This window comes from Somniosus microcephalus, unplaced genomic scaffold, assembly GCF_052327205.1.
Source record: "Somniosus microcephalus isolate GS21.2 unplaced genomic scaffold, FLI_Smic_1.0 unresolved_chr3, whole genome shotgun sequence".
NCBI classification, from domain to species: domain Eukaryota; kingdom Metazoa; phylum Chordata; class Chondrichthyes; order Squaliformes; family Somniosidae; genus Somniosus; species Somniosus microcephalus.
Genome location: NW_028225181.1, coordinates 35599986 through 35626200, shown reverse-complemented (window position 1 = coordinate 35626200; position 26215 = coordinate 35599986). Strand labels below are relative to the sequence as shown.

The window sequence follows — 26215 nt, the reverse complement described above, 5'->3', positions numbered from 1 at the left end:
AGGTGTATATGGGGTTTCACCGTGTATCAGCATCCTGCCAGGTGTGTATGGGGTTTCACAGTGTATCGGGATCTTGCCAGGTGTGTATGGGGTTTCACAACTGATAGTGATCAGCAGATGGATTTAGTGAAATGGTGCCACGTCCGCATATTTACAGAAACTTCAGAAGTGGTCTGACATGTAATTTGAATCTGTACAGCATAGCTTTGGATTGATGATAAATCTAAATGATGTCCAATCCTATTTTTCCAGGCTTTGAACTTCTGATTCCCAGATTCTGAAACCTCTAAACAAATGGCCACAGCCAATTATTCTGATTCTCAGATGTGAAATAAATGTTTTCAAATCTCCCTGTTGATACTTACTTTTCAGCTGACTGGGTACTTCGGATAAACCTCGTGTGATGTTCATGTAATCAAATGGATCAGAACCTGTTTAAATCAATTAGCATTCATGAAATCAAATCTGTGTAATATTATAGCAAATCATGCTTTGTTTGAATGTGAATTTGAATTCAGTGTGTGATTGTACCGTACCAAGTTCCTGCATTTCTTTCAGTATTTTGTTCAGCTTTGGTAACGTGTGACGCATTTTCACAAAGGATTCCCACATCACCCTTCGGGCCCGAGAGCCTTTCTCCATCGCCAGGTTTATGAGAAGTTTGGAACTGTCCGCCCGGTTTCCCTTCCCTGCGAGCTCAGTGACTTTCTGCAAAGAATAGTAATGAATGTATTGAGGAGTGGAGTGAAAGATAAAAACTGAGAATGAGAAGGGTTCAGTGATGGGACCTCCCAGTTCGTTCGAGGAAGCAGTCACTGGGCCGGGTACCGATCCATTCTGAACAGGGGCTAAATATTCAGTAAGCGTCTTGATTCCATCATTAATGGCAAAGAAATGGAATGAATTATAGTTCTTGGAGATTGAGGAATCACTGAGAACCTGCAGCAGTTGTAATTTGATTAGTTTTCTCTGTCCTTCAGTGTCCAACATGACATCAGATTACTGATTGACGATATGATACACTCGTTTCTCACATTTTCTCCTGCTGTCATACTTTGTGATTTATTAGAAATAAAAAAGCAGCGAGACAGAAATTCATTTGCAGGAAAGGAACAAATCCGAAGTGAGAGAAGCAGCTAGAAAACTGCCTGAGAAATTACGCCAACTAATCGAAATAATCAGTGTTGATGTATAGGGCCGGAGAATTGACCCATTGACCTGAAAGGAGTCGGCAGCCCCGGAGAAGGCAGAGGATACAGAGCACGGGAGGCCGAGGACAGCGGACTTGAAAGGAGTCAGCAGCCCCGGAAAAGGTAGAGGATAAAGAACGCGGGAGGCTGAGGACAGCGGATCCGAAAGGAGCTGGCAGTCCCGGAGAAGGCAGAGGATAAAGAGCGCGGGAAGCAGAGGACAGCAGGCCGACAAGGAGCTGGCAGTACCAGAGAAGGCAGAGGATACAGAGCATGGGAGGCCGAGGACAGCAGGCCTAAAAGGAGCTGGCAGTACCAGAGAAGGCAGAGGATAAAGAGCGCGGGAGGCTGAGGACAGCGGACCTGAGTCAGTAACCCCGGAGAAGGCAGAGGATAAAGAGCGCGGGAGGCCGTGGACAGCGGGAAGAAAGGAGTCGGCAGCCCCGGAGAAGGCAAAGGATAAAGAGAGCGGGAGGCTGAGGACAGCGGACCTGAAAGGACTCGGTAGCCCCGGAGAAGGCAGAGGATAAAGAGCGCGGGAGGCCAAGGACAGCGGGAAGAAAGGAGTCGGCAGCCCCGGAGAAGGCAAAGGATAAAGAGAGCGGGAGGCTGAGGACAGCGGACCTGAAAGGAGTCGGCAGCCCCGGAGAAGGCAGAGGATAAAGAGCGCTGGAAGCCGAGGACAGCGGACCTGAAAGGAGTCGGCAGCCCCGGAGAAGGCAGAGGATAAAGAGCGCTGGAAGTCGAGGACAGCGGACCTGAAAGGAGTCGGCAGCCCCGGAGAAGGCAGAGGATAAAGAGCGCTGGAAGCCGAGGACAGCGGACCTGAAAGGAGTCGGCAGCCCCGGAGAAGGCAGAGGATAAAGAGCGCTGGAAGCCGAGGACAGCGGACCTGAAAGGAGTCGGCAGCCCCGGAGAAGGCAAAGGATAAAGAGCGCTGGAAGTCGAGGACAGCGGACCTGAAAGGAGTCGGCAGCCCCAGAGAAGGCAGAGGATAAAGAGCGCTGGAAGTCGAGGACAGCGGACCTGAAAGGAGTCGGCAGCCCCGGAGAAGGCAGAGGATAAAGAGCGCTGGAAGCCGTGGACAGCGGACCTGAAAGGAGTCGGCAGCCCCAGAGAAGGCAGAGGATAAAGAGCGCTGGAAGTCGAGGACAGTGGACCTGAAAGGAGTCGTCAAACCCAGAGAAGGCAGAGGATAAAGAGCGCTGGAAGCCGAGGACAGCGGACCTGAAAGGAGTCGGCAGCCCCGGAGAAGGCAGAGGATAAAGAGCGCTGGAAGTCGAGGACAGCGGACCTGAAAGGAGTCGGCAGCCCCGGAGAAGGCAGAGGATAAAGAGCGCTGGAAGCCGAGGACAGCGGACCTGAAAGGAGTCGGCAGCCCCGGAGAAGGCAGAGGATAAAGAGCGCTGGAAGCCGAGGACAGCGGACCTGAAAGGAGTCGGCAGCCCCGGAGAAGGCAAAGGATAAAGAGCGCTGGAAGTCGAGGACAGCGGACCTGAAAGGAGTCGGCAGCCCCAGAGAAGGCAGAGGATAAAGAGCGCTGGAAGTCGAGGACAGCGGACCTGAAAGGAGTCGGCAGCCCCGGAGAAGGCAGAGGATAAAGAGCGCTGGAAGCCGTGGACAGCGGACCTGAAAGGAGTCGGCAGCCCCAGAGAAGGCAGAGGATAAAGAGCGCTGGAAGTCGAGGACAGTGGACCTGAAAGGAGTCGTCAAACCCAGAGAAGGCAGAGGATAAAGAGCGCTGGAAGCCGAGGACAGCGGACCTGAAAGGAGTCGGCAGCCCCGGAGAAGGCAGAGGATAAAGAGCGCTGGAAGTCGAGGACAGCGGACCTGAAAGGAGTCGGCAGCCCCGGAGAAGGCAAAGGATAAAGAGCGCTGGAAGCCGAGGACAGCGGACCTGAAAGGAGTCGGCAGCCCCGGAGAAGGCAGAGGATAAAGAGCGCTGGAAGTCGAGGACAGTGGACCTGAAAGGAGTAGTCAAACCCAGAGAAGGCAGAGGATCATTCAAAGCAGCCGACGGCAGTTAATTAGGGAAACTAGGCCTATAAAAACAGGTTTCGCAGTGCGATCTGCACGAAGTGCAGTTTGAATAGAGTGCTGGAGTTGGGTGAGTGAGGGAGTTAGATGGGTGAGGATTGGAAGGAGGAGCTCCCTTGCTTCGGCTTTGCTTTCCATATCTTTTCACTCTGTAGGAGTTGGTTCTTAATTTTCACCCAGGAAAGAGTCCGAGAGCGGGAGCAGTCAAACAACAACAACTACTGCAAAACCGCTAAAGTTACGTCAGAACCAGGGAAGGAGCTGATTGGTAAGTAGAACCTGGTGAGTATTTCTAAAGTCCAGTTGTTAAAGTAAAAGTAAAGGCTCTAGTTTAGAGTAAGAAGTGTGTAAAGTGAAGTAAGGTTCCTAGTGTACTTAATAAAGGGAGTAAATTAAGGGTAGGACATGGCAGGGCAGCTCGGCGTGCTCCTCCTGTGCTATGTGGGAAGTCAGGGACACTTTCGGTGTCCAGGGCGATCACATGTGCACGAAGTGTCTCCAGCTGCAGCTACTCGAAATCAGCGTATCGGAGCTGGAGCAGCGGCTGGAATCAAAGTGGAGCATCCGTGATGCGGAGATCTTCGTGGATAGCATGTTTAACGAGGTCGTCACACCACAAGCAAAGACTGCACAGGCAGACAGGGAGTGGGTGACCGCCAGACAGAGTAAAAGAACTAAGGTAGTGCAGGAGTCCCCTGGCTCTATCTCCCTCGCCAACAGAATTTGTGATTGGGATACTGCTGGGGGAGATGGTTTCTCAGGGGAATGCAACAAGATCCAAGTCCATGGTACTACGAGTGGCTCAGCTGCACAGTAGGGGAGGAAAAAGAGTGGGAGAGCAATAGTAATAGGGGATTCTATCGTAAGGGGAACAGATAGACGTTTCTGTGGCCGCAGACGTGACTCCAGGATGGTATGCTGCCTCCCTGGTGCCTGGGTCAAGGATGCCACTGAGCAGCTGCAGGTCATTCTGAAGTGGGAGGGTGAACAGTCAGAGGCCGTGGTTCACATTGGTACCAACGACATGGGTAGAAAGAGGGATGAGGTCCTGCAAGCAGAATATAGGGAGCTAGGATATAAATTAAAAAGCTGTACCTCAAAAGGTAGCAATCTCAGGATTACTCCCAGTGCCACGTGCTAGCGAGAGCAGAAATAGGAGAATAGACTAGATGAATGCGTGGCTGGAGAGATGGCGTACGAAGCAGGGATTGAAATTACTGAGGCATTGGGACCTATTCTGGGGAAGGTGGGACCTGTACAAGCTGGACTGATTACACCTCGGCAGAACCGGGACCAATATCCTCACAGGGGGGTTTGCGAGTGCTGTTGGGAAGGATTTAAACTAGTTTGTCAGGGGGCTGGGAACCTACGTGTGGGCCCAGAATGGAGAGAAACAAAGCTGGAAGTGCAAGTTAGAAAAGCAGTCAGCAAAACTAGAGAGCAGAAACAAAGGCCAACAGTAAAGAGGGTCAAAGTGCAGAAAAATATTAAACATGCAAAGTTGAAGGCACTTTTTCTAAATGCACGTAGCATTCGCAACAAGGTAGATGAATTAATGGCACTAATAGAAGTAAATGGGTATGAGGTAATTGCCATTAGACATGGTTGCAGGGTAACCAAAGCTGGGAAGTGAATGTTCCAGGGTACTCAACATATAGGAAGGACAGACAAAAAGGAAAAGGAGGTGGCGTAGCGCTGCTAATAAGGGATGAGATCGGTACGGTAGAGATAAAAGATCTTGGCTCGGCAGATCGTGATTTAGAACTGGAATGAGTTTGGGTGGAGCTAAGGAACAGCAAAGGGTGGAAAACATTGGTGGGAGTTATGTATAGGCCACCAAACAGTAGTGCTAATGTAGGGCACAGTTTCAATCAAGAAACTAGAAGTGGATGAAACAAGGGCAATATGGTAATCATGGGGGACTTTAATCTACATATTGACTGGGCAAATCAAATTACCACTAATTGTGTGGAGGACGAATTCTTGGAATGCATGCGAGATGGTAACCTGGATCAGTATGTGGAGGAACCAACCAGGGAACAGGCTATTCTGGATCTGGTACTGTGCAATGAGAAAGGGCTAATCAATAATCTTGTGGTAAAGGGGCCATTAGGGACAAGTGACCATAATATGATTGAATTTTACATTAAGTTGGAGAGTGATGTATCTGAAACTAAGGTCTTCATTCTAAACAGAAGAAACTACAAGGGGATGAGGGACAAGTTGGCCATGGTAGATTGGGAGACTACACTAAAAGGTATGAAGGTGGACATACAATGGCTAACATTCAAGGAAATAATGCATAATTTGCCACACACATATTCCTGTAGGGCATAAAAACCCAAAAGGAAAAAAGTGATACAACCATGGTTAACAAAAGAAATTAAAGCTAGCATTAAGTCAAAGGAGGAGGCTTATAAGGTTGCCAGAAAAAGCAGTCAGCCTGAGGATAGGGATCTTTTTAGAAATCAGCAAAGGGGGACCAAGAAATTGATAAAGGGATAATGGAATGAACACAAACTAGCGAAAACTATAAAAACGGATTGTAAAAGCTTCTATAGGTATCTGAAAAGGAAAAGACTGGCGAAGGTAAATGTAGGTCCTTTAGTCAGAGACGGGAGAATTTATAATGGGGAATGAGTAAACGGCAGGGAAATTAAATAAATACTTTGTTTCTGTCTTCATGGAGGAAGACACAAAAAACTACCCAGAAATACGAGAAATCCAAGGGTATGGCGAGAATGAGGAACTTAAGAAATTATTAATAAAACAGTGCTAGCAAAATTAATGGGACTAAAAGTCGATAAATCCCAAGGACCAGATGACCTACATCCTAGAGTTTTGAAAGTGGTGGCCATTGGGATAGTGGACGCAATGCTTGTCATCTTCCAAAATTCTATAGATTCTGGAATAGTGCCTGCAGATTGGAGGACAGCAAATGTAACCCTGCTATTTAAGAAAGGAGGGCGAGAGAAAACAGGGAACTACTGACCTGTTAGTCTCATCATTAGTTGGGAAAATGCTGGAATCTATTATAAAGGATGCAATAACTGGGCACTTAGAAACTAATGGTAAGATTGGGCAGAGTCAGCATGGATTTATTTCACAACCCTATTGGAGTTCTTTGAGGATGTAACTAGTGGAGTAGACAAAGGGGAACCGGTAGATGTGGTGTATCTGGATTTTCAGAAGGCCACACACAAGCGGTTGGTGAACAAAATTAGGGCACATGGAATTGGCGGTTATACTAGTGTGGCGGTACCACTGGTTGTCCCTTACATCGAGATACATAATTCCCTTTAACTTACCTTTTGGGGCCGTTGCCCTTTTAACTTCCCTGTTGGGGGCCATTGCCCCTTTAACACGCGCCCTAGCGTGCTGATGTCACGTCACGTACAACGTGACGTGCGTGCGGCGGCTGCCGGCCCGACGCGGCCTTCCAGAAAGGCCGCCGGCACAGCCCGGCCTAGCGTCTTTGGCCTCAACGGCCAGCCGACGGGAGCGACGCGATCTTCCGCGGCAAGCACTGGCAGAGCCGGGCCTCGCGACCTCGGCCAGCGACGCGCATCATGTGACGCCCTAAACGCGGGAAACGCGAACACCGTGATAACGTCACAACACAAACGCGATGACGTCATCACGCTCCCCACAGGACTGCAAACTCAGTCATCGTGGAGTCCCCGCTGAGACAAGACCTATGCTCCTAGTCAGCCATCTTACCTGATGTTCCTGTAAATAAACAACTTGTTAATAGTTCGTCAAAGTCAAACTCTCTTATTTAGTGGCGATCTACACGAACCGCTACACTAGCATGGATTGAGAATTGGTTAAGAGACAGAAAACAAAGTGTAGGGATAAACTGAGTATTTTAAGGATGACAGGCTGTGATTAGTGGGATACCGCAAGGATCGATACTTGGGCCCCAGCCATCCACAATCTCTTTCAATGATTTGGATGAGCGTACTAAATGTAACATTTCCAAATTTGCTGATATTAAGTTAGGTGGCAGTGTCAGTTGTGAAGAGGGTGTGAAGAGGCATCAAGGGGATCTCGGCAGGCTTAGTGAGTGGGAGAGAACATGGCAGATGGAATATAATGTGGATAACTGTGAAGTAATCCACTTTGGTAGAAAAAACAGGCAATTGTGAAAGATTGCAGATGCTCAAAGGGACCTGGGTGTCCTTGTACATGAGTCACTGAAAGTGAATGTGCAGGCGCAGGTGCAGCTAACCATTAGGAAGGGAAATGGTATGCTGGCCTTCATTACAAGAGGATTTGAGTACAGGAGTAAAGATGTCTTACTGCAGTTAAACAGGGCCTTGTTGAGACCACACCTGGAGTACTGTGTACAATTTTGGTCTCCTTACCTAAGGAAGACTATACTTGCCATAGAGGGAGTGCAACGAAGGTTCACGAGATTGATTCCTGGGATGGCGGGACTGTCATATGAGAAGATAGAGTAAACTAGGCCAGTATTCTCTTGAATTCAGAAGAATGAGGGGGGATCTTATTGAAGCATACAATATTACTAAAGGGCTTGATAGGGTGGATGCTGTGAGTGTTTCCCTTGGCTGGGGACTCTAGAAGCAGGGGCCAAAGCCTCAGGATAAAGGGTAGGCCATTCAGGACTGAGATAAGAAGAAATTTCTTCACACAGAGGGTGGTGAATCTTTGGAATTCTCTACCCCAGAGGGCTGTGGAGGCTCAGTCATTGGGTATATTCAAAACAGAAGTCGATAGAGTTCTGACGAGAAAGGGCATCAAGAGATATGGCGATAAGGCTGGTGAATGGAGTTGAGGCAGAAGATCAGCCATGATATCATTGAATGGCGGAGCAGGCTCGAAGGGCCAAATAGCCTACTTCTGCTCCTATTTCTTATGTTATGTTCTTAAAAATATTGAAGAAAATTATAATCGCTTTCCCCCTGGTAATTGAAATGTCTGACACCCGTTATTTTACACATCCGCTGCCGGTATGAAAACTCAGTAACCGGGAACAGATATCCAGCAATGGGGTTGGTGTAATCAGGACTTTCATCATCAAAACTTACATTTATAGAACACCTTTAATGCAAGAAAGAAAGCGTCGAAAGGCACTTCACAGAGGTGCAATCAGACAATGGACACAGAGATGATGAGACGTCGAGAACGATATCCTGTTGGTTATGTTACTGAACGAGCAATCCTGAGATAACGGTTCAAATGTCATCGTGGACGTTTCATGAATTTGAATTCAAATTCGAATTTGAAACATTTCAAAATAAAAAGCTGATAATAAATATTGTCGTAAAACCTAATGTACTTTTCGTCTTGCCTATACGTGACTCCAGTCCTTCAGCAATGTGATGGAATCTGAAATGGCCTAGTAAACCTCTACAAAGAAAAATGCGGAATAATAAAGCTGGGCAGACCGCTCAGCTTTGGCATTGGATTCGGACAGGACAAAGGAACACCCAGCCCAGTCAACCCTGCAAAGCCCTCCTCAGTAACACCTGGGGACTGGTGCCAAAGTAGGGAGAAGTGGACAACACATTAGTCAAGCAACTGTGTGACGCATTGATACATTTAAAATCGTATGTATTAGCCAACACCCCAGGTACCTCCATCAGCATTCATCGGACAGGACAGACCCATCATTGGTGGGGCACAGTGATATACACCCAGATTCAAGTGCCCTGGGAATCATTGTCATTGATTCTGGAGCCTATGAAGTCTCATGGGTTCAGGTCAAACATGGGCAAGGAAACCTCCTGCTGATTACCACCTACCGCCCTCCATCAGCCGATGAATCAGTACTCCTCCATTTTGAACCCAACCTGGAGGAAGCACTAAAGGTGACAAAAGATCCAGAATGTACAGTAGGTGTGAGATTTAGAGCCTAGTTTCCCCGCATTTCGATATCAAGAAACACATAAGGCACTGGGCACAGCAAATGCTGAAGGTCCCTTCAACATTCTGGCTGTGGTGTTGAAGTTCTGTGCTCTGGAACTAACCGCCCTTCTAGTAAAGTTGTTCCAGTACATCCACAGCACTGGAATCGGCCCGACCATATAGAGAATGGTCCAGGTATGTCCTGTGCACAAATAGCAGGAAAAATCCAACCCAATCAATTACCGCCCTATCAGCCTGCTCTCAAATCATCAAAGTGTTGGAAGGAGTTATCAACACTGCGATCAAACAACACTTCATCACAAATAAGCTGCTCACCGAGGCTCAATTTGACTTCCACCAGGACCAATCGACTCCAAACAAGGACCAAAGAACTGAATTCCAGCAGTGAGGTGACAGTGACTGTGCTTGACAAGGCAGTGTTCGACGTGTGTGGCACCATGGAGTGTGGTTATTGGAGAATCATCTCAGCACATCACTGCAGGAGATCCTCGGGATAGTGTTCGACATGTGTGACACCATGGAGTGTGGTTATTGGAGGAGAATCGTCTCAGCACCAGGACATCACTGCAGGAGTTCATCGGCGCAGAGTCTTCGGACTAACCACTTCAGCTGCTTCAAGAATTACCTTTGCTCCATCATAAAGCCAGGAGTGGTGATGTTCTCTGATGGTTGCAGTGTTCAGCTCCATTTTCAATACGTCAGATAATGAAGTGGTCTATGCTTGCATGCAGCATGTCCTGGACAACGTCTAGGCTTCGGCAGGCAAGTGGCAAGTAACATTCGCGCCCCACAAGTGTCAGGCAATGCCCTTCACCCACAAGAGAGTTCAACCATGTCCCTTTGTCATTCACTGGCATTGCCATCATCGAATCCCTACCATTGATTCATAGAATCATAGAAGATAGGAGCAGGAGTAGGCCATTCGGCCCCTCGAGTCTGCTCCGCCATTCGATGAGATCATGGCTGATCATCCAAACGCAGTACCCCGTACCTGCCTTCTCCCCATATCCCTTGATACCTTTAGCTCCAAGAAATATATCTAACTCCTTAAGAACATAAGAACATAAGAAATAGGAGCAGGAGTAGGCCAATCGGCCCCTCGAGCCTGCTCCGCCAATCAATAAGATCATGGCTGATCTGATCCTAACCGCCAATCCACTATCACAGGACTATCTCCTGAATCTAACAGAATTAGACACACGAAACAGGAGCAGGATCAGGCTACACGGCCCCTGGGCCCGCTCCGCTACCCACAGGGCCATGACCGATCCAAACCGAGACTCATGTCCAAATTCCTGCCCGCTCCCCGTAACCCTTAATTCCCTTTACTTCTAGGAAACTGTCTATTTCTGTTTTAAATTTATGTAATGGTGTAGCTTCGACAGATTTTTGGGGCAGCATATTCCATGGACCTACCACCCTCTGAGTGAAGTAGTTCTGCCTCATCTCAGTTTTGAAAGAGCAGCCCCTTATTCTAAGACTATGCCCCCTAGTTCTAGTTTCACCCATCATCGGGAACATCCTCCCCGCATCCACCCGATCCAACCCCTTCGCAATCTTATATGTTTCAATAAGATCGCCTCTCATTCTTCTGAACTCCAATGGGTAGAGTCCCAATCTACTCAACCTCTCCTCGTATGACCACCCCCGGGATTAACCGAGTGAACCTTCTTTGTACTGACTCGAGAGCAAGTATGTCTTTTCTTAAGTATGGACACCAAAACTGTATGCAGTATTCCAGGTGCGGTCTCACCAATACCTTGTACAACTGAAGCAATACCTCCCTATTTCTATATTCTATCCCCCTAGCAATGAAAGCCAACATTCCATTGGCCTCCTTAATCACTTGCTGCACCTGCATACTAACCTTTTGAGTTTCGTGCACCAGGACCCCCAGATTCCTTTGTACTTTCCAGTTTCTTGCCATTAAGATAATAACTTGCTCTACGATTTTTCCTGCCAAAGTGCATAACCTCACACTTCCCAGTATTGTATTCCATCTGCCAAATCTCTGCCCACTTACTTAACCTATGTCCCCTTGCAGGTTTTTTATGTCCTCCTCACTCACTACTTTCCCTCCCATCTTAGTATCATCTGCAAACTTTGATATGTTACACTCGGTCCCCTCCTCCAAATCGTTAATATAGATTGTAAAGAGTTGGGGACCCAGCACTGACCCCTGCGGAACACCACTGGTTACTGATTGCCAGTCTGAGAATGAACCATTTATCCCCGCTCTCTGCCTTCTGTTACATAGCCAATCCTCTATCCATGCCAGAATATTACCCCCAATCCCGTGATTTATTTATCTTAAGCAATAATCTTTTGTGTGGCACCTTGTCAAATGCCTTTTGGAAGTCTAAATACACTACGTCCACTGGTTCACCTTTATCCACCCTATATGTTACTTCCTCAAAGAACTCCAGCAAATTTGTCAAACATGACTTCCCCTTCATAAAACCATGCTGACTTTGTCTTATTAAATTATGATTATCCAAATGTCCTGTTACTGTCTCCTTAATAATGGACTCCAAAATTTTACCTACCACAGATGTTAGGCTAACCGGTCTATAGTTTCCAGCCTTCTGTCTACTGCCCTTTTTAAATAAGCGTGTTACATTAGCAGTTTTCCAGTCTGCCGGGACCTTTGCTGAGTCCAGGGAGTTTTGGAAGATTATTACCAATGCATCCACAATCCCTACCGCCACTTCCCTCAAGACCCTAGGATGTAAGCCATCAGGTCCAGGTGATTTATCCGCCTTGAGTCCCATTATTTTACCGAGTACCACTTCCTTCGTGATTTTGATCGTGTTTATCTCCTCCCTCCCTATAGCCCCCTGCTTGTCCAGTGTTGGGATATTCTTACTGTCCTCTACTGTAAAGACGGATACAAAATATTCAGTGTTTTTGCCATCTCCATATTTCCCACCATTAATTTCCCGGTCTCATCCTCTAAGGGACCAACATTTACTTTAGCCACCCTTTTTCTTTTTATATAACTATAAAAACTCTTGCTATCTGTTTTTATATTTTTTGCTAATTTACTTACATAATCTATCTTCCCTTTCTTAATCAATCTTTTTGTTATTTTTTGCTGTCTTTTAAAGTTTTCCCAATCCTCTATCCTCCCACTAGATTTGGCTACCTTATATGCCCTTGTTTTTAGTCAAATACTTTCCTTAATTTCTTTACTTATCCACGGATGGCTGTCTTTTCTTTTACACCCTTTTGTTCTCAGTGGAATATTTTTTTTTTGGAAATTGTAATATAACTCTTTAAATGTACACCACTGATCATGTATCGTCTTACCCTTTAATCTATTTTCCCAATCCACTTTACTCAATTCCGCTCTCATACCTTCATAGCCTCCTTTATTCAAGCTTAGCATGCTTGTTTGAGATCCAACCTCCTCACCCTCTAATTGAATATGGAATTCAACCATGATATGGTCACTCATTCCAAGGGGATCCTTTACTAGGACATTTTTAATTAATCCTGTCTCGTTACACAGGACCAGATCGAAGGTTGCTTGCCCCCTGGTCGGTTCAGTTACATACTGCTCAAGAAACCCATCCCTAATACACTCAATGAACTCATCCTCAAGGCAGCCCTGCCCAATTTGATTTGTCCAATTAATGATAGTTAAAATCCCCCATAATTATAGATGTTCCCTTATTACAAGCCTCAACTGTTTCCTGATTGATACTCCGTCCAACCGAGTTGCAACTGTTCGGAGGCCTATAGACTACGCCCACTAGTGTTTTTTTCCCCTTATTATTCCTTATCTCCACCCAAACTGTTTCATTATCCTGATCTTTTGACCCAGTCATTTCTCTGTATTACAGTGATTCCTTCATTAACATAGCCACCCCACCTCCCCTTCCTTCCTGCCTGTCCTTCCTGATCGTTAAATAACCTGGTATGTTTAATTCCCAGGCATTGTCACCCTGCAGCCATGTTTCTGTAATGGCCACAAGATCATACCCATATGTAGCTATTTTTGCCATTAACTCGTCAATTTTGTTACGAATGCTACGTGCATTCAGATAGAGAACTTTCAAATGTGTTTTATGACACTTAGTTCCTGCTTTTGCCCTTTTTATTACTTTACCTTTTACTCCATACCTTCTGCCCCTTCCTGACATGCTGTGGTTTTTAATTTCCCCACTGCTACCTAAGTCTATGACCTTCTCTGTGGTTATTTTTATTATTTGCTCTCTAGGAACCTCTCCTTCTTGAATATATTTAAAGATATGGCCTCAACCGCCTTCTGTGGTAGAGAATTCCACAGGTTCACCACTCTCTAGGTGAAGAAATTCTTCCTCATCTCTGTCCTAAATGGCTTACCCCTTATCCTTAGACTATGTCCCCTGGTTCTGGACTCTCCGACCATCGGGAACATTTTACCTGCATCTAGTTTGTCCAGACCTGTCAGAATTTTATAAGTTTCGATGAAATCCCCTCTTATTCTTCTAAACTCCAGCGAGTATAAGCCCAATCGATCCAATCTCTCCTCATAAGTCATTCCTGCCATCCCAGGGATCAGCCTTGTGAATCTTCGTTGAACTCCTTCCATGGCAAGAGCATCCTTCCTCAGATAAGGCGACCAAAACTGCACACAGTACTCAAGGTGTGGTCTCACCAAGGCCCTGTACAACTGCAGCAGGACATCCTTGCTCCTGTACTCAAACCCTTTCGCAATGAAGGCCAATATACCATTTGCCTTCTTCACCGCCTGCTGCACCTGCATGCTTACCTTCAGCGACTGGTGCACAAGGACACCCAGGTCTCGCTGTACTTCCCCTTCTCCCAATCTACTGCCATTCAAATAATAGTCTACCTTTCTGTTTTTGACACCAAAGTGGATTACCTCGCATTTATCCACGTTGTATTGCATCTACCACGCTTCTGCCCAATCTCCCAACCTGCCCAAATCATCCTGGAGTTTCTCGGTATCCTCCTCGCAGCACACTCGCCCACCCAGCTTTGTGTCATCTGCAAACTTGGAGATATTACATGTAGTTCCCTTATCTAGAACATTAATGTATATTGTGAATAGCTGGGGTCCAAGGACCGATCCCTGCAGTACCCCACTAGTCACTGCCTGCCACTCGGAAAAAGACCCGTTAATTCCTACTCTCTGCTTTCTGTCCGCCAACCAGTTCCCTATCCAAGTCAATACCTTGCCCCCAATCCTATGTGCCTTAACTTTACACGCTAAACTCTTATGCGGGACCTTTTCGAAAGCCTTTTGAAAGTCCAAATACACCACGTCTACTGGTTCTCCCTTATCTATTTTCCCAGTTACATCCTCAAAAAATTCCAGATTAGTCAAGCACGATTTACCTTTTGTAAATCCATGTTGATTTTGTCCGATCCTGTCACTGTTTTCCAAGTGCTCAGCTATTACATTCTTTATAATCGATGTCAGGCTTACCGGTCTGTAATTCCCCGCTTTCTCTCTACCACCCTTTTTGAATAGTGGGGTAACATTAGCTACCCTCCAATCCATGGGTACTGTTCCAGATTGCAGCGAATTTTGGAAGATGATCAGCAATGCATCTACTATTTCTAGGGCCACCTCCTTAAGTACCCTAGGATGTAGATTCTCAGGCCCTGGGGATTTATCGGCCTTCAATCCCGTCAATTTCCCTTACACCATTTCCCTACAAATACTGATTTCTTTCAGTTCCTCCCTCTCATCAGACCCAATGTTCTCCAACATCTCTGGGAGGTTATTTGTGTCCTACTTTGTGAAGGCAGAACCAAAATATGCATTTAATTGGTTAGCCATTTCTTTGTTCCCCATTATAATTTCCCCTGCTTCTGACTGCAAGGGACCTACACTTGATTTCACTAACCTTTTTCTCTTCACATATCTATAAAAGCTCTCAGTCAGTTTTTATGTTCCCTGCAAGCTTACTTTCATATTCTATTTTCCCCTTCTTAATTAATCCCTTTGTCCTCCTTTGTTGAATCCTAAACTGCTCCCAATCCTCAGAGTTACCGCTTTTTCTGGCCAATTTATATGCCCTCTCCTTGGATCTTGCTATCCCTAATTGCCCTCGTTAGCCACGGTTGAGTCACACTTTTTGTTTTCTTATCCCAAACTGGGATGAACAACTTCTGTAGTTCATCCATGCTGTCTTTGAATGTTTACCATTGCCTATCCACCATCAACCCTTTGAGTGTCATTCCCCAATCAATCCTACCCAATTCGCGCCTCATACCATCGTAGTTTCCTTTATTAAAAGGACCCTAGTCTCCGAGCCAACTACTTCACTCTCCACCCTAATGAAGAATCCTATCTATTATGATCGCTCTGACCCAAGGGGTCTCGTACAACAAGATTGCTAATTAATCCTCCCTCATTACATAATACCCAGTCTAAGATGGCCTGATCTCTGGTTGGTTCCTCGACATATTGTTCCAGAAAACCACCCCGTAAACATTCTAGGAATTCCTCGCCACCACAGTATTTTTACTAATTTGGTTAGCCCAATCTATATGTAAATTAAAGTCACCCATGATGACTGCTGTGCCCTTACTGCATGCTTCTCTAATTTCCCTTTCAATGCCATCCCCAACCTCCGTATTACTGTTTGGAGGTCTATATACCACTCCCACTAACGTTTTCTGCCCCTTGATATTTCTCAGTTCTACCCATACAGATTCCACATCATCAGAGTTAATATCCTTCCTTTAAATTGTGTTAATCCCCTCTTTAACCAGCAATGCTACCCCACCGCCCTTTCTTTTTGGTCTATCCTTCCTAAATATTGAATACGCCTGGATGTTGAGTTCCCAGCCTTGGCCACCCTGGAGCCATGTTTCTGTAATCTGAATCAAATCATTTTTGTTTACCTCTATTTGCGCAGCTAATTCATCCATCTTTTTCCGAATGCTCCTTGCATTAAGACACAAAGCCTTCAGGCTTGTTTTTTTAACGCTCTCAGACCTATATGAATTATTATTTACTGTGACCATGTTTGATTTAAACCGTTCAGTTCTTTGCCTTCTAATTTTGTTTTTCTCCTTCCTGTCTTTTGATTTTTTACTTGTTTCCCTTTCCTCTGTCTCCCTGCTCAGGTTCCCAACCCCCTGCCACTTTAGTTTAAACCCTCCCCAACAGCACTAGCAAACACTCCCCCTAGGACATCGGTCCCGGCCCTACCCTGCCCAGGTGCAAACCGTCCCATTTGGACTGGTCCCACCTCTCCCAGAACCGGTTCCAATGTCCAAGGAATTTGAATCCCTCCCCATTGCACCATTCCTCTAGACACGTATTCATTTGAAATATCCTCCTATTTCTACTCTGACTAGCACGTGGCACTGGTAGCAATCCTGAGATTACTACGTTTGAGGTCCTATTTTTAAATTTACCTCCTAACTCCCTATATTCTGCTTTTAGGACCGCATCCCGTTTTTTACCTATATCGTTGGTGCCTATGTGCACCACGACAACTGGCTGTTCGCCCTCCCCCCTCCAAAATATTCTGCAGCCGCTTCGAGGCGTCCTTGACCCTTGCACCAGGGAGGCAACACACCATCCTGGAGTCTCGATTGTTGCCGCAAAAACGCCTATCTATTCCCCTTACAATTAAATCCCCTATCACTATAGCTCTTCCACTCTTTTTCCTCCCAGCCTGTGCAGCAGAGCCACCCATGGTGCCAGGAAGTTGGCGGCTGCTGCTGCCTTCCCCTGATGGCCGTAACAAAATCGTGGCTGCTAGAGCAGGTAAGAGGCTGGGTATTCTGTGGCGAGTGGCTCAACTCCTGGCCACCCTGGAGCCTCTCTGGCACCTATAAGGTACAACTGCAGCGTGTGATGCAAAACTCGCCACTTGCCTGGATAGGTGCAACTGCAAAAACACTCCAGATGTTCCACGCAATCCAGGGCAGATAAATATGCTTCATCGGCAGCCCACTCACCACCTTAAACATCCAACCACTCCACCAAAAGTGCACCATCGCTGCAGTGTGTGATATTTACAGAAAGAACTGCAGCAGTTCGCCAAGGCTTCTTTGACTGCGCCTCTCAAACCCTAGAAGGACAAGAGCAGCATCCGCATGGAAACACCACCACCTCCAAGTTCCACTTCAAGTAACATGCGATCGTGACTTGAACAGATATCGCCGTTCCTTCATCATCAGTGTAAATTAGTGCTAAAATGCTCAGCGCCCTTCACAGAGCGAACAGGAGAAGCGACTGTATGTTTCCTTAACCAATCAGCTTGAAGAATCCTTACGCAAATTCTGAACCAGGAAGTCTTAGTTAGAATATAGAATGCAATGTCAAATCACATGCAGAAAGTGAAACAAAGAGGGAAATAAATATTGGATTCAGAATGCACCTCACTGAAACATACAAAATTCTTACAGGGCTTGACAGGGTAGATGCAGGGAGGATGTTTCCCCAGGCTGGGGAGTCTGTAACCAGGGGTCACAGTCTTAGAAAAAAGGGGTCGGCCATTTAGGACTGTGGTAAGGAGAAATTTATTCACACAGAGGGTGGTGAATCTTTGGGATTTTCTACCCCAGAGGGCTGTGGAGGCTCAGTTGTTGAGTATATTCAAGACAGAGGTCGATAGATTTTTGAATCTTAAGGGAATCAAGGGATAAGGGGATATTGCACGAAAGGGGAAATGAGATAGAAATCAGCCATGATCTTATTGAATGGCAGAGCAGGCTCGAAGGGATAAATGGCCTACTCCTGCTAATATTTCTTATCATCTTATGTTTAGAGGGAGCAAAAAATAAGAAAAGGTACAAATATTATTGAATTTTTGATTGTACAGCCCCAACAATAATTAAAATCGGAAGAAATGAGACTCCACACTTGTAAAAGTTAATTTTCTGTGCCAGAGAGGTTATAACCATAATGCGGTCAGGAGGAGGTTCGAATTAGAATAGCTGGGATATTAATGGTAATGGGCAGTGAGCAGGAGGTTGGGATTAGAATAGATGAGATATTAACAGTAATGGGTAGTGAGCAGGAGGTTTGGATTAGACTAGGTGGGATATTAACAGTAATGGGCAGTGAGCAGGAGGTTGGGATTGGACTAGGTGGGATATTAACGGTAATGGGTACTGAGCAGGAGGTAGGGATTAGACTGGGTGAGATATTAACAGTACTGGGTAGTGAGCAGCGTGTTGGGAATAGACTAGGTGAGATGTTAACGGTAATGAGTAGTGAGCAGGAGGTTGGGATTTGACTAGGTAGGATAATAACAGTAATGGGCATTAAGCAGGCGGTTGTCCTTAGAATATGTGGGACTTTAACAGTCATGGGTAGTGAGCAGGAGGTTGGGATTAGACTAGATGGGATATTAACGGTAATGGGTAGTGAGCAGGAGTTTGGGCTTAGACTAGGTAGGATATTAACAGTAATGTGCAGTGAGCAGGAGGTTGAGATTAGCGTAGGTGGGATATTAACAGTAATGTGCAGTGAACAGGAGCTTGAGATTAGACTTGCTGGGATATTAACGGTAATGGGTAGTCAGCAGGACGTTGGGATTAGACTCGATGTGATATTAACGTTAATGGGTAGTGAGCAGGATGTTGGGATGAGAGTAAATTTCCTAGATTATCAACTTGGAAAGTTGGTAGCAGGTGGACCATCCATTATACACCCTGCCCGTTTATCATTTCCATTTAGTTCTATTCCATTACAGGTAAGTGACAGAACATTACAGGCTGCTTGCTGTAATTTCCTGAAGTGCTGCCCCGGGAAGTGACGCTCCACGACAGGTTCTCATTTACTCCACAGATGATTTTTGTCATCTCTCGGTTCTTTAATTAACTTTAAGTAGTTTCCAGGTCAGTAAACTCATGACGTTCCCTGTAATTCCTGTCTGTTGCCTCTGGCCTCTCCTTTTCCCAGTCCCACTAAAACTGTTCCCTTTGTTTTCAGTCCATAATGAGTTATACCCGAAACGTTCTCTTGTCCTTTGTACAGATACGGACAGATCCGCTGGGTATTTTCACCTCTTCATATCATTGTTTCAGATTCACAATTATCTACTTATTTCCTATTTGGCGAGTTTCTCTTTGGTAACTTTGTGATTCTAAGATCTGATATCCTGTCAGTTCTGTGATGTTTGGATAATCCAGACTCATTCTGTGTCCCTCCCACTTACCCGATGTTCTTGTCCACTGAAATGCCTCTCGTTTGTTAACGACAAGCTGACTCCATCCACCCCTCTGTCAATCGCCTGTTCCAGTCTGTCCCGGTAGAATTTCGTGATCTGGAACAGCTGGTAATCGTCACAATTTGTCAAGAACTCAGTGATTGTAGAGTTCGGATCTGTGAACACAAATGCATTATCCACTTTCTACCCAGGCGGCTACATGTCATCGTATACCAAACGGCTACAGCTTCCTGTGAGCCACATTATCAAACACCTTCTTATAACCCACATACATCGCATGTAAAAAATTCCATCAACTTGTATTGTCACGTCTCCACAAAACTGCAACTTAATGTGTTAGGAGATTTGGCACATGACTGGCAAATGACGTTTAGCTTGGATAAGTGCAGTGTTATGCCCGTGGGCAGTGCGAGTGCTCAACATTCATACACATCTCATGGCATTAAATACGGGGAGAAAGGAAGATCCGGGCATTCTCGTGGATACATCTCTAAAGGTACTGGAGCAATGCTGTGAAGCAATAGCCAGAACAAAGGGGTTATTGGGGTGCATTCATAGAATAGGGTATAAGATGACATATTCTGTCCTAGTACAAGACCTTGGTAAAGGCCTCACTTGGAATACTGTGTCCAGTTATGTTTCCCACATAAGGTGGGTGATAGAGGCTTTGAACCTGTTGCAGAGGAGGGACATTAGACTAATTCCCAGTATAAAGCAACTTAGTTATCAAGATAGGCTAAGAATTTGGACTCTACACTTTAGAGAAGCAACGTCTTAGCGGTGGTCTGATTGAGGTTTATAAGATGATGAAGGGAATCGAGTGTGTTCCACTTAACACTTTGTTCTAATTACATAGTTTATGGAGGGCCAGGGCTCACCATTTTAAGTTCTGCAAGGCCAGATTTAAGTTAGATATCAGGAGGTGGTTCTTATCCCAGAGAATAGTCGACCTCTGGAACAGGATACCTTCTCAGGCAGTGGACACTGACTCGGTGAATTCCTTCAGGCGAGAGCTGGAGCTGTTCCCGTTTGTTGCGGACATCACCGCTTACAACAGGAAGACACTTCCGGGAATTCAGTGCAAGATTGATCTGCTGGATTAGTTTCAATCGCCTAGGTGGGTCGGAGATGAATTTCCCCTATTTTAATCCCCCAAATTGGCCTGTGTTTTTACCTGGTTGTTTTCACCTCACCCATGGTTTGGTTTGGGATAGCTAGAACAAAGTATCGTAATTGCCTGGGAAAGGTTGGATGGACCAAAGGGTCTTCACCTCTCTGTCACTGTTCGTAAAATTGTCAAATACAACATTTCTGCAGCTAATCCGTTCCAGCCTCCCCTCATCATCCTCTTTATCACTAAATGCTCAATAATTCGAACTGTATTAACAGATTCGAGGAGTTTCTACACAATGGTTTCTGGTTACCAAGTTGATCCTCTCTCCACATCAGAACAGAATCATCACTTGGGCTTCTTCAGCCCACCTGTATATTTTTGATATTAAACGTGGGTTGAAATGCTGTGCTCAGTCCCTCCTATCTCCACTCTGACTTCCTCTAACAGTCCGGGGTGCATTATCTCTGAGCCCAGTGACTTCTCCACCTTGGCTATTTTACTCAGATCCAAATCCTTCTCTACAGTGATCTCTAACTGTGGACCCACACCCTCCTCTAGTACATCAAAAAGTCACTTCCACCATCATTTTTAGAAAGTTAAGGAAATATTTAATATCTCCCCAAAATTGCACATTCCACAACTAGTTTCCCCAGGCCCACCTCTATCTCAACTCCACAGCTCGCTGACCTGTAAAACCCACTGAGAATTGTGCCATCTCCCTTTCTATTGCTGAACTCCCTACATATGGATTCCATCTTAGAATTGCTCCCTGGAACACCCTCACCTTCTAAACCTCTCCGCCTCTCGCTCTCCTCTTTTCAGACGTTCCTTAAACTTTACCTGTCCTAATATCTCCTTATGTGACTTGGTGTCAAATTCTGATTGATAACACTCCTGTGCATTAAAGGCGATATATAAACGCCAGTTTGTTCTTGTTGTTGTTCTTGCGTTGCCATAGAATGCTTAATTGATACTGGCGTTCACAAATTATTTGCACTTCCCTCAAAATGTTATCACCAGGAACATCTCCCTCGGAGTCTTGTGAAAACCAAAGCCCTGAATTATATAGATACCTGATCACATCTCTCATACTTCTGAATGTTTGGAATTATTTGTACACACACACACACAAACACTCAATACTCGCTCCAACACTTGAAGTGTTGACTTGTGCCCGTTTCTTCTTTTTATAAAGACAACTTTCTCTCTCACTACTTCAAATCCGCTTTCCTTTTTCTTGCCAATAACTTTTCACTATTTCTTAAATCTTCTATTTCAGCTCCCACATTTTTATTAATTCCGCTCTCTAGTCTGAGATCCAGATATTTCCCATTCTCCAGTCACATCCCCGGATACCCTCCCACTGCTCCATTCATCATTTGTGTAAAACCATTATTGTTGGTCGGTAAATATCGCAGCCGTACCGTCCTTTCCAACTGAACACACTCTGGTGCCCCAAGAACGTGAACACTTCCCTCCTGCTCCAGTCCTCAGCCGCAAATTGACCAGCTTCATATAACCCTCGTTAAGCAGCCCAGTGCAAAACAATCCGGAGATCAACAGCTTGAGGCCCGGATTCTTAGTTTCGTGCCTCAGTCTTAATAGTCCCTCTATAAACGTATTTCTATCCGTGTTACTGGCTCTGACCATGGCTATTATCTGCTCTCCTTTCCTTCCCAGAGGTGGTCCCACCGGTCAAGGACGTTCTTCCCTCGGCATCAGGGAGGTAACTAACCGTTCAGGAACTGCTCAGAGCTACAGAAGAGGTTGTTTATTCTCCAGACTATACAATCGGCCACCAGTACCGCTCTCCTATTCCTGTGCCCCACCTGCCACTCACTCTCGCCCCATTGGGTGGCCTCCTGCTCTCTGGAGCCACACTGTTTGCTCAAGAAGACGATCCTCTGAGTCACTGTCTCTATCCACCTTACAGTCCCCAATACCTTGTATCTATTGGACAGATCCAGTTCTCAGGGGCTTCCTCCACCTGTGGCTGTGATCCTCTGAGTCACTGTCTCTCTCCACCTTACAGTTCCCAATACAAGGTATCTACTGGACAGTTCCAGTACGCAGGGGCTCCCTCACCTGTGACTGCGGTGTCCTTCTAGATGGTCACTCACTCCCCTCTTTGCACTCAGCCCCTGTCCTGTTCCCTCGACCTGTGTGAGCTGCTGGTTCAGCCAAAAGATCTGGACCTTTTGTCAAGACAGAAATTGTATTTTAAAAGTATTTTGTGAATCTACCTGTGTCAGTTCTCATTCTTATTGAAGATGTTGGATCTTCTCCCCTGTCTGGACCTTCAGCCATGGCGATGACAGGCGTTCCCAGGCTCTGATGCTCTGTAACAAATATATTGATGGAGGGTTCGAGGGAAATATTAAAATGAGTAGAACGTTGCCTTGTTAACATGATATCATGTCCCTCCTCCCCCATCAGTACAACAGCTGGTAGCTCTGGGATCTCAGAAAACACCATGAATATACAACTGGTGGATTTGACAGCTGTTTTACAATCATAATTCTCCATTTGTGTGTGTTCCCGCGCCCGTGCATCCATTGAAACTATCAATTAGCGTCCTTTTCTTTCCCCACTGTGGAAATGTGAAAGTGATTCAGTTAATTCAGTACCAGTTTGAGACTTTGTAAATTTCAGTACGTTGCTGTTTCACTAACTGCCACTAGTGGAATAAACACTTTAAACAACAGAGGGGCAAGGAGAATGTATGAGAAATGAGTAGTGGTAATATAATAGGGAAATAACGCCTTTTAGAAACATATAAATAGTGAAAGAATAGTCCAAGGAAAGGTGGGGCCGATTAAGGACCAAAAAGGCAATCATCTTGTGGAAGCAGAGGACACGGCTGAGGTACTAAATTAATAATTTGCCTCCGCATTCACTAAACGAGAGGATGCTGCCAATCGTACAGTAAAGGAGGAGGTGGTAGAGAAATTGGACACGATATAAATCGATTTGAATGATGTACAAAACGGTTGGCAGGGCTCAAAGTAGAAATGTCACCCGCTCTTGCCACAATCTTCCAGTCCTTGGAAATCGGAAAGGTGCCAGAGGACTGGAGGGCTGCAAACGTTACTTCCCTGATCAAAAAAAAGGAGAGTGATGAACCAAATAACTGCAGGCGACTCAGCTTAACATCGGTGTTGAGGAAAATCCTCGGGACAACATTTCCGAAACAAAGTTAACTGTCACTTGGAAGAACATAGGTTAATTAGCGACAGATAAAATGGATTTTATTTAAAGGCAAATCAAACCTGGCTGACTTGAATGAGCTAATGGATGAAATAGGAGAGTGTTGATGAAGGCGGTGCAGTTGATGTTCTGTATATGGACTTTCAGAAGGCGTTTGATATAATAGACTGGTGAACAAAATTGAAGCCAATGATATTAAAGGGGCAGTGGCAGCGTGGACACTAAATTGGCGAAGGGACAGAAAACAGACAGTAGTTGTGAACCGATATTGTTCACACTGGAGGGAAGTTTAGTGTCCCCAGGGGTCGGTATTAGGACCGCTGCTCTTTTTGATATATTTCAATGACATGGACTTAGGTACACAGGGCATAATTTAAAAGTTTGTCGATGAAACGAATCTCAGAAAAGTCGTAAACAGTGAGGAGGATAGCAGAAGACTTCAGGAGGAAATAGAGACACTGGTGAAATGGGCAGTCACATGGCAGGTGAAATTAAATGCAGAGAAATGTGAAATGCTGCATTTTGGAAGGAAGAATGAGGCGATGCAATTTAAACCAACTGGTACAATTTAAAGGGGTTGCAGGAACAGTAAAACTTGGGGGTATAGATAGCGAAATCTTTGACAGTGGCAGGATAGGACGATAAGGCTTTTAGAAAAGTATATGGGAGCATTGGCTTTATAAATTGAGGCACAGGAACATAGGAACAGGAGTAGGCCACTCCTTCGTTCCAGCTTGTTCCTTCATTCAATTCGATCATGACTGAGCTGTATCTTAACTCCATCTCCCCACCTTGGTTCCATAACCCTAAATACCATTGCCTACCACAAATCTATCAATCACAGTTTTGTCATTTTCAATTGACCGAAACTCAACAGGCTTTTGAGGGCGAGTGTTCCAGATTTCCACTACACTGTGTCTGAAGAAATGTTTTCTAACGTCACCCCTGAACGGCCTCGCTCTGCGGTTAAGGTTATGCCCCCTTTTTCTGGACTGGTCCAGCAAAGGACATAGTTTAACTCTTTCTGTCCTAGCAATTCCTTTCATCATCTTAAACACCTCAATTAGATCACCCCAAAACTTTGTATAATCAAGGGAATAAAAGCTTAGTCAATGCAATCTATCCTCATAATTTAAAGCTTTTAGCCCCGGTATCGTTCTGGTGAATCTGAGCTGCACCACCTCCAAAGCCAAGATATTGTTGCTGAGGTGCAGTTTTCTAAATGGGTCTAACCAGAGCTCTGTACAGCTGTACAGAACTTCTACCCCTTTGTATTCCAGCCCTCGAGATAAAGCCCAACATTCCATTAGACTTTTACTTATTTTTGGTACCTATCAACTAGCTTCTAATGATTCCTGTACTTGGATCCAGAGTTCTCTCTGCTCATCCACAGTTCCTAACACCTAAGCATTTAGAAAATTCTCTGATCATTCCTTTTTAGCTCCAACGTGACTGACCTCATTTTTTCCTGAAGTGAGGGAGTGCGACAAACTCGCTCAATCCATTCCAGGAGGACGGGTTCTCCAGCGTTCTGAATGTTATTTAATATTGGTGTCGTGAGTCTAACCCCCTCGAACGTATATGTGGACACGGTGTCAAGATGTAATTAGAGTGGGAGGAGGCTCCCGTGGAGTATAAACACAGCAAAGACCACTAGAGTCGAATGGACTATTTCTCTGCTGCAGTATCGATGTAACACTAATCTGCCCCGAACAGTCACAAACTACAATCTCTGTGACTGTGACCATGGTGTGTAACCCTTCCATGTCCATCATTCACCTTCCAACAGCATTCGATATAGTCTCATCTGGCATCCTTTTCCACGTTCCATGTCTCCATTGTCCATCCCATAAAACTCTGTTTTAATTTGCTAATGGCATCTGGCGTCGCTGGCAAGGCCAACATTATTGACCATCCCTAGTTGTCCTTGAGAAGGTGGTGGTGCGCCGCCTTCTTGAACCGCTGCAGTCTGTGCGGTGAAGGTACACCCACAGTGCTGTTAGGGAGGGAGTTCCAGGATTTTGACCCAGCGACGATAAAGGATCGGCAATATACTTCCAAGTCAGGATGGTGTGTGACTTGGAGGGTAACTTGGAGGTGGTGGTGTACCCATGTGCCTGCTGCCCTTGTCCTGCTAGGTGCTGCCGAAGAAGCCTTGGCGAGTTGCTGCAGTGCATCTTGTAGATGGTACACACTGCAGCCACGGTACGCCGGTGGTGGAGGGAGAGAATTTTTAAGGTGGTGGATGGGGTGCCAATCAATAGGCTGCTTTGTTCTGGATGGTGTCGAGCTTCTTGAGTGTTGTTGGAGCTGCACTCATCCAGGCAATTGGAGAGTATTCCATCACACTCCTGACTTGTGCCTTGTAGATGGTGGAAAGACTTTGGGGAGTCAGGTGGTGAGACACTCGCCGCAGAATACCTAGTCTTTGACCTGCTCTTGTTGCCATAGTATTTATGTGGCTGGTCCAGTTAAGTTTCTGGTCAATGGTAAGCCCCAGGATGTTGATGGTGGGGGATTCGGCGATGTTAATGCCATTTAATGTCAAGGGGAGTTGGTTAGACTCTCGCTTGTTGGAGATAGTCATTGCCTGGCACTTCTGTGGTGCGAACATTACTGCCACT

The 26215-nt window shown here is 45.7% G+C and overlaps 1 protein-coding gene across 3 annotated transcripts in view; it reads right to left on the bottom strand.

Moving 5' to 3' along the window:
* Positions 1 to 26215, bottom strand: part of LOC147091365 (NACHT, LRR and PYD domains-containing protein 3-like) — a 93977-nt gene that overhangs the window by 41074 nt on the left and 26688 nt on the right. For 2 of the 3 annotated variants that reach the window (XM_085976750.1, XM_085976751.1), the window contains exons 3-6: positions 22628 to 22723; positions 19259 to 19425; positions 537 to 708; positions 366 to 431 (exon numbers count right to left, since the gene is read on the bottom strand). In XM_085976750.1, coding sequence (XP_085832876.1) covers positions 366 to 431; positions 537 to 708; positions 19259 to 19425; positions 22628 to 22691 — 469 coding nt within the window. In that variant the 5' untranslated portion in view covers positions 22692 to 22723. Of the gene's footprint in view, positions 1 to 365; positions 432 to 536; positions 709 to 19258; positions 19426 to 22627; positions 22724 to 26215 lie in introns of those variants that run through there. The other variant, XM_085976752.1, reaches the window with a different exon arrangement.